This window comes from Epinephelus fuscoguttatus, linkage group LG10 (assembly GCF_011397635.1).
Source record: "Epinephelus fuscoguttatus linkage group LG10, E.fuscoguttatus.final_Chr_v1".
In the NCBI taxonomy this organism is placed as follows: Eukaryota; Metazoa; Chordata; class Actinopteri; order Perciformes; family Serranidae; genus Epinephelus; species Epinephelus fuscoguttatus.
The window spans coordinates 37019359-37032723 of NC_064761.1; the positions used below are offsets into that span (position 1 = coordinate 37019359).

General features: G+C 41.1%; 1 protein-coding gene across 2 annotated transcripts in view; it reads left to right on the forward strand.

Moving 5' to 3' along the window:
* Window positions 1-13365, forward strand: part of sned1 (sushi, nidogen and EGF-like domains 1) — a 41378-nt gene that overhangs the window by 10377 nt on the left and 17636 nt on the right. The window contains exons 3-14 of one of the 2 annotated variants that reach the window (XM_049587009.1): window positions 647-787; window positions 916-1078; window positions 1174-1299; window positions 1587-1700; window positions 4328-4441; window positions 4946-5059; window positions 7324-7371; window positions 7468-7575; window positions 9020-9112; window positions 12171-12302; window positions 12652-12771; window positions 13066-13182. In XM_049587009.1, coding sequence (XP_049442966.1) covers window positions 647-787; window positions 916-1078; window positions 1174-1299; window positions 1587-1700; window positions 4328-4441; window positions 4946-5059; window positions 7324-7371; window positions 7468-7575; window positions 9020-9112; window positions 12171-12302; window positions 12652-12771; window positions 13066-13182 — 1390 coding nt within the window. Of the gene's footprint in view, window positions 1-646; window positions 788-915; window positions 1079-1173; window positions 1300-1586; window positions 1701-4327; window positions 4442-4945; window positions 5060-7323; window positions 7372-7467; window positions 7576-9019; window positions 9113-12167; window positions 12303-12651; window positions 12772-13065; window positions 13183-13365 lie in introns of both variants that reach the window. The other variant, XM_049587008.1, reaches the window with a different exon arrangement.

Consider the following 13365-nt stretch of genomic DNA (forward strand, 5'->3'; position numbering starts at 1 on the left):
TTTAATATCACATCTGCTACATTTAATGGCATATTCATTCATTATCGAGTCATTTATTTATTTTGTTTTTGGACAGTGTCCGTCCTCCATACTCATCCACCTGAGTGTTTGGAAATTAGTGAGCTAGAGAAGTTGAATCAGTTTGTTAAAAGTAATGAATGAATGGTTATAAGATCCAGCCTCTGCCACTCCAAGTGGTCATGGTATGAATGTAAATTTGTATGCAAAAAAAATAGTGGTGTAACTTAACATCTACTTTAAATGTTCAAGTTAAATTCACATATTTGGAACATGACAGGTGGTGTTGATGAAGGGGTGTTTGAGTTCATCTAATAGGGATGAACTACTGGGAACCAGTGGCCTAGATAATCTCAGAGTCCCAGTAAATAGCCTTATTGTTGTCAGACAAAATTGGGATGTAATATGTGGTTAGAGAGCAGAGCTATTGGGTTTCATTCTAATGATAATTGTGATTTTTTTTCTGCCTCGACAACAGACCCTGATGAGTCTATTATGTCTCCAGCCTGACTGAGATTCAGGAATCTGTACCATTATTGATACAAGGAGTCTGTCAGATGCAGGCATTAGTAACAAATTTCATGGAAATCAGGAAACGCTTTAACCGAACCCGTTCCTCTCTGTGCAGGTAAATACTTTCCAAGTGGTGCTTATTACAGATGGAGAGCTTTCCTTCACTATATTCCAGTACAATAACATCACTTGGACCACAGGCATGCACGCTACCAGTGGAGGAAACCTGGCTGGGCTGGGAGGGATCGCAGCGCAGGTAAGATCACATGGTTATTTGCTTAATGGTCAAAATTTGGATTGTTCTGTACGATCTGCTTCAGGTGTCTAAACTCTGATTCAGCGATCTTTTGTGATGTCTTCCTCCTTGTTACTGTCTCTTCCCAGGCAGGTTTCAATGCTGGCGATGGCACGCGTTATTTCAACATCCCCAGCTCACGCACGGCCGATGTGGTGAACGTTGAGGAAACCACTAACGTGGGCTACCCGGGCAAATGGGTCTTCCGTATAGATGATGCAAATGTGGAAGTGGGCGGCTGCAATAACTCCGGTAAGACCTGGTTCTGAGAGATTAGTCCTCCTTCTCCCGGCCGCTGTTAATACGTTAGCTTCTAGGACTCCAGTTACATTGACCTCTCTCTGCAGCATCAGTGTGTCCACACCTGCGACCGTGTCTGAACGGAGGCCAGTGCATCGACGACTGCATTACAGGCAACCCCTCCTTCACTTGCTCCTGCTTGGCTGGCTTCACTGGCCGACGGTGCCAGATCGGTGAGTTATGGTTGACACTGCTTCCTGCTCTGTTGGGCTCGACACACGCTGCGAATGAATACCTGTCTAACTGAGATCAGCCAGGAAAAATAATATTAAAAGAAAATACTAGAATTCACCTGGCTTGCCAAAGGGACATCCGGATATTTCCTTAATACCTGTATCAGCTTTGTGCCAATCCGTTGCATTCTCCTCTGACATAACCTTACTAACTGATCTTGGCCAGATGTTTTCTTCTAATTAAAAGAGTCACACTACCTCCTTTGTATTTCTCCCTGTCCCTGTAGATGTCAATGAGTGTGCCTCAGATCCTTGCCAGAACGGAGGAACTTGTGAAGACCGGATTAATAGTTTCGTCTGTCAGTGTCCTCCTGGATACACCGGGACTCTGTGTGAAACAGGTACAAAACACACTTTGCCCTAAAGTGGAAACAACTCCTCTTTCTCTCTTCTACGTTGTATCTGTTTGTATTTTAAGAGTAAGTGTTTACTGCTGGGGGCCTTAATTGTACTGTGAAAAGAACAGCGTGTGCATCCATGTGACCGTAGCTGTCCGTGCATGTTCAATGTGGAAAGTACGCCTGAGCCTGACTAGTTTTATCTGACACATAACGGCAGTGATGGATTAATTAAAGAGGAAAAAACACAAGAAAGAGAACTTGAAGCTGCACCTGAAAGAAGAGAGGCGGAGGGTTATGTCTCAGCAACCAGATCTTTGACACGGAGACAGCGTTCGCTGTCTGTTCAGAGAGGCTCAGACAAGAAATATCCAGGTAGATGGTAGCCTCGTGAAATTAATATTTGAGTCAATTCAGTTAATGGTAAATGGTAAAAAAAAATCAGAAATCATGACACACTGCTTTCTCGTACATTTTATAAAGTTTGTATCAAACTGTACCATATCATATCGTATCGTATCATATTGCATCGTATCATATCGCATCACAGCACATCGCATCGTATCGTATCGGTATCTGTGATTCTGGTATCAGATCGAAACTTTTGTGGTATCATCCACCCCTAGTATGCAAAACATGCAGGTCAAAAAATTACACATGAATGCAAAACAACTTCTAAAAAAAACTTGTTTTAACTAATAAATACAAATCTTAAATGCACTGAGGATTTTTGTGTAGTCAGCATCTTTGTACTCTTTTGTTAAAATAGCAGTACACTTGACTTGGTTAGGACTCGAAAAAAGTTTAGAACTTGGGACTTGATAAGACTTGAGACTTAGGACACATTCACACTGGCGCTATTTGGTCCGCTTTAAACCACCCTGGTCCGCTTCCACGGATAGTTTGGTTTGTTTGGAGTGGTGTGAACGCTCATTCGAACTCTGGTGCCGACTAAACGAGTGAACTCTGGTCTGCTTGAAAACTGGGGGTCTCGGTTCAATTGCAAGTGAACCCTGGTGTGGTTTGCTTACAGTGGAAATGCAAATGGACTATCCAGTGAACCCAAGAGAGGAAGTGACGTAGAGCGCAGTGCATTTTGGGTAGGAAAAAAAACAAGCCAACAGCGCGAACCGGGAGAAGCAGTTTTTAAATTGTTTAGGGAGAGGATGGCGGCACGTGGATTTAATCGGTCAACGGATCAGTATTGCATCAAGGTAAAAAAAAAACCAGCTGCAACAGCAGTATATTAAGGTCTGTGACTTAAAGGGATGGATTTCCGTTTTCGGTCCTGGCCAATCGATGAGCCGGGTTTTCTTCTTCCTCATGCTTTTTTTCTTCCTAGTCAGTGGTGGTTTCAGGCAATACCGCGCCCAAACAAGCAGCTGTTGTAACTGCGTGACGTTGTCCAGGCGGTTTGGTCCACTTTAAAAAGTGCAGTGTGAAAGTGAACTGAACCAAATGAAGTTGTGAAATTTTCTCGCCCAGTCGAACCGAGTCCCCCGGACTATCCTGGTGTGGATGCACCCTTAGTTGTTACTGACTTGATCCCACCTCTGTTTGTAAGAAGCTAGGTTTTATTACTTGCTGATCTCGTAGAAAGAATGCTAACTGAATCTTGGTTTGTGACCTTCTTAAGTCCCGTAACTGGTTTTTATCACTCTTCCATTTTACCTTCTTGTCCTCCACAGTTACTCTGGTTGTTCCACCGTGCGCCATTTCCACTACATGTAATGCTAGGGCTTTCATTGTGACCGTGTGGGAGGCAATAAAGGGTTTTTGCCATCTTGGTTCAGACTGCAGAGCCTCGGTGTTGTTATTTTATTACCTTCATAAGCATAGGCACGACTCATAACCCTTGGCTACACTACCAATCACTACCGGAGGAGAGCAATCCTCTTCCAATTTTGGTTGCGCAATGGTTGACACATGGCCTTTGTGCCATAAATCAAGCCTTCATTTTCTTGGGAGATCGTACCCACTGGCAGACAGCATTGCAAAGTAAAACCAAGGCTTATAGAAACCAGTCTTAATGCTGATCGTGTCATTATTCTACAGCCATTACATTGTGCAATCAACATTTACTTTATAATGATCATTCGGAGCAAATAAAATGGTGTATTGCCACTTTAAAGCTGCCTTTTTTATTTTGTCTTTCCAGAACACTTTCTGTAGAATCACATGGAAATGTGGAAATTGTTCAAATTTAAAGTAACAGCATGTACTAGAAATACAGTAATATATCATTTTACATAATAGTGAATTACCCCAAAACAAGTTAATCTGACATTTTTACCGTATATTAAAAGATTCCACACTTCTTCTCTCACCCTCTGCATGCACTAAATAGCCTGAAGACCTGGAAAACCTCTGATTAATTAAGGTATTTTGTGCCTCATTAAGCAGTTTCCACACCAAAAAAAAGTATTTCAGAATATCTGGGTCCAGCCTCTCTGGAGCTTCTGTGCTTATTCCCACAGTCCAGCCTGTGGAGATGTATCAAACCTCTTCTAATACCTTTCACAGCCAGCAGCACATACTTGCAGAGTGAGGGGAGCAGTGTGGCGGATATATTAATCAGCTGAGTAAATATTCCATGAGCGTGTCTTTCTGTCCCTGTGTGTGTGTTGCAGACATTGACGAGTGCGGAGACAGACCGTGCCTCAACAACGGGTTGTGTGTACAAGGCGCCGGCAGTTTCACCTGCGTGTGTGAACCGGGTTACACTGGTGTCCTGTGTGAGACAGGTGAGCAGGGTCAAAGTAGGCATGTCTTTTCTGCTGCTTTGTACATCAAACTCAGTCATTCTGGCAGATGTTTAAGTCCTAAGAGTTCCCCAGTCTACCTCAATAAATGGGTCCAAGTTGAGGTTACGGTTGAAGTCATTTGCAAACAACTCTGTTTTTTTCCTTGAGTCACAAAGTGTAGCAATGAACCACGGTGAGAAAGTTCACTGGAGTCAGGTCGGATTCCAAAAAGACATTTACTGATCTGGCTCCTCCTGCCATTGATTGTTGATGAAACTTGAACCCAATGGGGAATTGAATTATCAGGCCCTGCACAGTTCATGAATCCTTGTAGCTACATGAGACGGGATTACTCTTAATACCAGACACCTGGTCAAAGAAACTCACTGGTCTCAATCCAGTTCGGTGTCTTAGACAACCACATCTTGCTTTTCCATGTGAAAATGTTAACATGAAACTAAATCAACAGCGCAACTGATTCACTGCCTTTTGTGCGTCCTCCAGACATAAACGAGTGCGAGTCGCAGCCCTGTCTGAATGGAGGAGAGTGCATCGATCAGGTGGCCAACTTCACCTGTGTCTGTCCCGATAACTTCACTGGAGCGCTCTGCGAGACAGGTGATTGGAATTTAACTTGAATTCTGCCAGAAAAACATGTTTGGACAAATGATTGTTCCTAAGAAATGTTGATATCTTTCTCTTCGGCTCCCTGTAATACATCATTTTTCCAAATGCAACAAACACAAAGGGAATCCTATCAGATATGGAAGACAAGAAACGACTCAAGTATCAATAAACAGGAAAAAATGTATAAAAGATTGATTCAGATCGCCATCTTGAATATATACCTGTGTTAAAAGAGGAATGATAAAAGTTCCTAATTTAAAAATAGTGCCATATGCTATATATGTCCTCAAAAAGCAAACCCACATATGTCAGGGTTTACCATTTTATTTTTATTTTTTTAAATAGTAAATTATATGCTTTTTCTACCAAAGCTATAAAATCTATTAATAAATTACAAAAAATATTCAATGAAATGATCAATTGTCTGATTTGTCAGATATTATTATTTGTGTCAAGACAATACCTGCACAATGGCGTGCACTAGGGCCCGTCGTAACTTCCTTGCACCACTGGTGTTGTATGTATGAATAAATAGAGGAAGCGCAGCTTGACTATGGAAACAATATGCTGTCTGTGGTGATGAACACCATGGTAATGAGCAAATAAAGCTCAGCCCAAATTTTTTTAAGTTTGTTTTAAACTGGAAGTTGCACATTTAATCTTTTTGGTGAAATGAAATATGCACTTTCCAACGACCCAAAAGATTAAACATGCAACCATCTACATTGGCAACTTGCTCATTACCAACCAAGATACAAAAATTTAGCATCCAAAAGATGTAAGGACCAGATTAGAAAACATGATACAAACGCATGCTGCGCAGTGGCAGCATTAGACAAAAAAGAACATTGTTTTACCACTAGGAATGCACACGATTAGACATCTAAACAATTTAACACCTGCCCCCTCGCTAGTCCGCACCAGAAATATTAGTCGGTTTAACCAATTAGTGTTTTATTCATGTACAAGGCGGCTTAACTGTCATGCAGCCGCCGGCCACTAGCGGGTGCTACATAGCCGTCAGACAGCAGTCCCCCTCCCTGCTGTAATGCTCGAGTAGACTGAAGTTTCAAAACAGCATGGTGGGAAATTGTAGAGATGTCCTCTCACAAAACCAGCGCGGTTTGGCAGCACTTTGATCTAGAAAATGAATTCAGCAGCAATTTATCTTTTTTAAGATGTTATATTATTTGTTAACTTTCAGTGAGTTGTTGTCAAATAATGTGCAGGCTTAACATTGATACTGCACAGCGCAAAATGAAATAATTTTTTCCCCCGTTTATTTATTTTGGGGTAAATAAATAAAAATAAAACCTCCAAAAAAATGGGTGGCAGCATATATATCTCAGAGACAAGTAGGGGTGGGAATCACCAGAGGATCCACAATACTTAAGTCACAATACACAATACGATAGCAATTTTAAATATGTTGCGATTACCTTTTTTCAACTGTAAATTATGTCCCCAAAGGAAAACTTTTTCTATATCTGTTTCAATTGATTATATTATTCTAGTAGGCCATCTAAAGTTTAATTTGTATTTTTTAATATTTCTGAAAATTGATACTTAGTACTGTGTGATGATACGATATTGCCACACAAAAATATCGCGATACTGTGCTGAATCATTTTTTTCCCCCACCCCTAGAGACAAGTTACCAAAAAACAATCACCAAATACATCCTGAGGTAAATGCAGAAATCTGTTTTGTCACTATTTGGATGAACTAACCAAGAGCATAGGTTTTGTTTCTAGGTTAGATTCTTGGTTAGATATCCTCTGTTAGGACATTTTTAGCATCAGGCACGTAATTTCCTGCATCCTGGTGAATTTTTATTTGCCAATTTGTGCCTTTTCTCCATCAACTTAGAAGAAGAACATATACTTTATTAATCCCAGAGGGAAAATTCACCATTTTCACTCTGCTATACACACAGGACCGAAATACACACACACATGCACGTGCAGGACCTATACATGCATTAAATGGAGAGTCTGTGGTCCCTGTGGACTGAGACCCGAGACAGCTTGTCAAGGGCTTGTCTGGGAATTGAACCAAGCTAGAATAATACCACTAGACCAACAAGTCACGTTTGTCTAGTCCAAATAAAAGTCCTCTGCTGCTTTACTGTTTTTACCAGGAGGGACAGATGCACATATTCTATACAGTAAGCGGGTTGTGTCCCCTGTGTCCTCCCTGATATCTACACCTCTGGAACACAACCTTTAAAGCATGTTCTTATCTTCCTCTCTCAGAGCTGGTGGAGCTTCAGGTCAATGTAACTGAGGCAGAAAACCAAACAGGTAAAATCATGTACAGCTACATCTTAAACTCAGCCAGTTTTTTCCACATACAGTTTGATCCTTACACTGCTGCCTGTTATGTTTCTCCACGCGCAGCCTTGTGTGAAGAGGACGATTGCAAGAAGCACCAGACCTGCGAATACACCAGCTCGGGAATCCACAACTGCACCTGCGCTCCAGGCTTCTATGGTGACGAGTGTGAAGGTATGGTACACTTGGGCCGCTGACGCTCGCTGCAGGCAGCTGGGCAGGTAGAGAGCAGACCGGGGTATTTAAAGAGGAGCTGTGCTATCCCACAGGAATTTGGAGCGCTGCCCTGGAAGAGGCTGCTGTGATGATGGATTATTGTAATTATCAAAACTGACACGGCCTCGCCCAGTTTACTACGGGAACCAGTCGCTTGATGTTGTGAATAATTGTTTTATAGCACATTTTATTAGTTTACCAACAAGAGGAAGTGCTTTGTCTAGACTTAAAAAGGCCTTTTTATGAGTCAAAGCTGGTCTTTGGTATTCAGGTCATTTCTTCAGACAGAGCTGTTGAAATATGCATGCTTCCACACCGCTACTGGCTTCTCTGGAAGTTGGCCATTGCACCACACTGTAGTTTCAAACACAGCTGCTGCTTGCATAACCAAAGGGCAATTTGAACACAAAATATGTAAAACGCCATCATCCTCTGCTAATGCTTCATACCTTCCTTTCATAAATGCATATTAAGTCATTTTACATTATGTTTAATGTCTGTATCGCATTATATTTGTTTTAGGAAATAACTACTGAGCCATTTAAAGCTAATTCATGCTCCCACGAGAGGTTAGTGTCACCCTCTGATAGCAAGATCTTTTCTTTTTTTCTCCACCAAAAGCTCTTTAATAGTATTTGAGCTATTGCAAATGCATGCTACTTCTCACCCTTGAGCTGAAATAACTATCAGTGCTTATATAGGCTCTCTTAAATCTCCCAAATACTTTCCTGCCTGGCTCACTTGGAAGGCACAGTGGAAAAAGGAGCATGATCCTCCAAGGAAGAGAAAGTAGTGGGACTCAGAAGTGCCTAATCAGGCTCTCAGATCAAAGGGGCCCGGCCCGCACAGGTGGCCAATGAAAGTGGCTCTTTCAGAATTAACAATCCATTAATTGCCCTCGGGGCCATACGTTTAGGTCACAAAATATGCTCCATATCATCAGAAAAATAATACCCTCCACCGAGCTCCCCAGGACTTCAAAGGGGAGCCATTTAGCTGCGATACGGCCACGTCCTTTGATCCACTGCTGCAATTAGGAAGGAGAGGAAAATAAAAACATTCTTACAATTTGTACGGAGCGGGTGTGCAGCACGCTGACTGGTAACCTTCTGGTCCTGTGAACTTTGTTGGAAAAGATTAGGGAGAGAGGAATGACAGCAAATCAATACACAGTTTACAGTATAGCAGATGAAAGACGTTCAACATGTGGTACGCATGTTGAACTTTATACCTTCTGCCTGTGTTTACACTTAGGCCAATACTGAAAAACGTAACATAATTTAAGTACTTGCTTTCAAGTAGCTCGAGCAAACTTTCCAGCTTCGAGCCTCCCTCCCTCTCTCTCTCTCTCTCTCTCTCTCTCTCTCTCACACACACACTTTCTCTCTTCCTGTGTCTGCAGAGGAATGTCTTTGCCAGAATGGGGGTGTCTGTGTGGACATCAATGGGACCTGTGAATGCCCTTCAGGCTACACAGGACTCTACTGTCAGTTTGGTGAGTATGATAATCCTATCAGGTGTCTCACAAGAGCTTTGATGAATATAAGGTGTCATTTACAGTGGGGACGCTGGGAACAGGTCCCCACCACTTTTTGAAATTTCCGTTTTTTCCCCATCACTTTTCAAAAGCATAATTTGTTAAAAATGTAATGTAATACGCTTGAAGAAAAGAAACAATTCATTGCTTTAAAAGATGTACAGATACAGTATACTTAGGAGGTATGCATATTTTTTATCTATATTAATGGTTGTAAATTAGTTTTGGATTGTTGTTGACAATTTAAATAAGACATGAATAGTGAGAAGGGGGTAGGATTATGCAAGTGTGCACTTCTTCCTACATAAAGTTCATTCATTGATTCATTCAACAATGCAGTGTCAATATACAAGAAACAAATGTGCATTGTCCAAAATAACTAACGTGAGCTTAAAATAAAATCCCCCTCAGCCAACTGATTCTAAAATGACCTGTAATCATATATGCCAATCAGTAACTCCAACAAATTGTTGACACAGTTCCTCCTTGTCCAAGTTTTCTATTCTCTCTTTGTACGAAAGTCGAGAACGACCGTGCTTCAAACTATTTTTATAATGGTGTTATGTCAATCACAAATTGCTTATTTCGTTATCTCGAGAAAACGAGCCTTGTTATTTTGAGATCACAAGACCATTACCAAAAGGTCCTAGATGAATCCACCTAAAAATCTTTTATCTGATACCAACTCATGCCCACGTACGCTTCCGGTGCATCATAGAAGCCTGGTCATGACATTACCAAAAGTGTGTTTGGCAAGCATCCAACACTCTTGGCAGGGCGTTGTAGTTGTCAAGACGCCATCTATGTATGGTGGCATGGCACTCCTGATCTCTGATAAGCATTTTAAGTATCCTAATAAGAGGAAACAGCCTTTTTGTAATTCCGGTAAAACTTCAGTTAAAAGCCCAGTCTCTTTAACTAGCCCAGTGTGGCTACACATTTAGACAAATAAAGGCCTGTCTCAATTAGAGGCCTGGTCTGGTTGCCAAGCAGCTCATTTTCTAATAGAAGTTCTTTGGATGTACGTCAAATTATGTGTCCATTCCTTTTTTATCCTAAAAGTTATTCATATTCCTTTTATCCATAAAAGTCTTCAGATCAAAAGGATCAAAAGAGTTTTTATAAAAAATTGATCCAAGTTGTGAGGATTGTTTTAACAGGATAAACTGGTGCTGTGTCGGAATGACGGATGCTGTAATCTTCGAGTGCCGTAACTTTCTCTCTCTGATGCATTGTCTGATGGAGCTAGATCAGATGAATGATTCACAATTAATATATTATCTGAAGCCTTTACAAGTATATACAAGTAATATTCATTCAGGTTTAAATAAACAATTTGATTGTATTTTCCATCTTGACTGAGCAACAGTTTTGTGTGAAAAGAATTAAAGGCCTGTTGATTTCAGTGATTTATGCAGATATTAGCCCAGTCTATTAATTGAAGTGTAATGGTGTAACAAAATAAAATAACTAGGGCTGTCAAAGTTGATGCGTTAATCACGATGCTTTTAAGATCCAAACACATCCAAACATCATTTTTCTTTAATCGCGTTAATCATGTGCTGCTGTTTCATCCCTTCGATGCACCCTTGTCAAGCCGCCCCAGTGACTTCCTGCTTCCTGCTGCCACAGTGATGGAAAATAACACCACTGCACTTTTGAATGGATCATTTCACTTTAAAAAAAACTCCTAGCTGGCTCAACTGACAAGTCAAAAGTAATGTGCACCTTGTGTCAAACAGAAGTAAAATAATACCAAAGTATTTAGAGTTTGAGCTGCCACCTATGAGCTGAGCACACAGGTGCTGCTAATCATGCTGTCAACAGGCAACTGCGTCGCCAATGCCGGACACAGGCAAAGTGAATTGCCACAGTGGATGAAACTAAATCAAAGTAGTTAACAACACTGTTTGCTAAATTAGTGGCAATTGACTGCAGACCAGTCGACATCGTGGGAGACTCAGGTCTGAGGGACGTCCTCAGGTTGGCATGTTGTCATGTTTTCAAGACCACACTGTTGTAGCAGTGCAGCACTGATTTGAAAGAAAGAAATCTAAAAGTCAAGATCATAAAGTAAATTTCTTTGCATCCATTTGATTCCATTTGAATCAAGACACTGTGATAAGAATTTCTTTACATTGTTTATATGGACTTCAAAGCTGTTGTGAAATGAAAAATAATGGAATTTTAAAGATAGAATTAATTTACGATTAATTTTGACAACTCTTACATGTTGTTTTCTTGTGATAACGGGTTGATAATCTCGTAATCACGAGGAAGCAAAGCTCAGTTTCTCAAATTAACAAAATAATCAACTTGTGATCTCAAGACAACAGCATTAAAAAACAAAAAACATTGGAAGCATGGCTGCTCTTGGCCTCCGTACTCTCTGTGAACATGACACATATAAACTATTAAAGTCCAGGGGATTATGAATCATTGTCATGAATAGGCGTCACATGCACATTTAAAGAGGTCACCTCCCCAGACAAAAGACACAAAAGAGGAGAGAATATATTTTGAGCTATCATCTGCCACCTGAATTCTGTGTGTTCCCTTACATGATTTCCACCATAAATTGCTGCAGAAAAATTCATCATAATGCAGGAAATGAAATGTTTGACACTCAGAGCTGAGGATCCACCGTCTTCTAGCTAGCTATCACTGCACCCTGAATGACATGGGGAAGTGCAGATTCAATATAAATTGGCTATATAACCAAGACTTCAAAGCATAGCTAAAAACCGGTACAAGGCAATGCACATGAGGTTCAGCGTATTTCTAAGTATCTCAGAAAATCTAATTTGCTTTAAGTGATATGAACCCAAAATGCCTAAATTTGCACGTTGAGGACCATTTAAAAATGTTTTTTTATTCAAGCCCTCATGTCCCCACCACTTTTCAACACAAAGTGACAACCTCGAATGAATGTGTGGGAAAAAAGTGAGTCACTGTATCATAAAGCCTCAAACCAGAAATTGCGAGCGTGTCGTTCACGATGCCTTCCTCTCAGAAGTAACCCAGACGCCATGCAGTAACAGCAGACCGTGTCCTGACGGCAGTCCTTGTTTGGAGTACGGAGGAGCGTACCTGTGTACATGTCAGACGAGTGGAGCAGAGCTGGATCACAAGGACTTCTACCCCTATGGTAAGAGCCTCAGGCACCAACCTAACAACATGGCACTTTGCAGCAATGTGTCATTGCATGAGCAGCTGGTTTCTATAGCAACAAACACATTTTAGAACACACTGGTCTTGACAAGTGTCACTTTCTATTTCAGAAGGACCGGTCACATTTGCAGTTTACATTTATGATGTGGGCAGAAATTTTAAAATGATTTGTAGTTGAGTGCTCTGAGGAGATCTTGTATTCGATCCAATCATTACATGACAAATAATCTGTGTTATTTTTCCAACTAAGCCAACATGTTTGAGTAGAATTAAAGAGCTTTCCCAGCGCAATGGAACACAGTCAAGTCTCGGTGTGTGTTTTTCAGTACAGCCCCGATCGGTCTGCGACTCCTCTCCGTGTCTGAATGGCGGCTACTGCTACGAGCGGGATGGAGGCTACACCTGCGAATGCAAATATGGATACTGGGGGAAGCACTGTGAAAAAGGTAGCATGATTGATAAAAAACACTTTGAGAATACGTGAACTGATGAAATGCCTTTATCAAAACATCCCTCAGACTCATAACTCAGACTCAAACCCAGCTTTAATGCAGCAGGAAACGTGCCATTACTCGTAATGCTGCTTGAAATATTACAACGCCGAAAGGCTTATGATAATTTGTACTTATGACTGAGTTACGAGCTACTTTCCTGAATTATGGCTTGAATTGCAATGTAGTGGAACAGATTTATTTTGTGCGATTAAAAGCTACGGTTCCCTCCTTCCTGTCTCTTTCCAGTTAGACTCAATACCTGTGCTTCTGGGCCCTGCCGCAACGGAGGCTCCTGTAAGGAAGAGGCGGGGAGCTACAAATGTGTGTGTCCTTACAGATTCACTGGAAAACACTGTGAAGTGGGTGAGTGCCACCCTCAAGTCATATTCACTTATTCACTCGAAGCACAAACATTTTTCTTGCAAGTTTTTGTGAAAGCATTGGACAACCCCAGTTCTTTAGCCCCTATTAAAGGAATACTTCACCCTGCAATTGTGTATCAGTTACTCACCCAGTGTAACGCTGAATTAATGAAGACAACTTTGT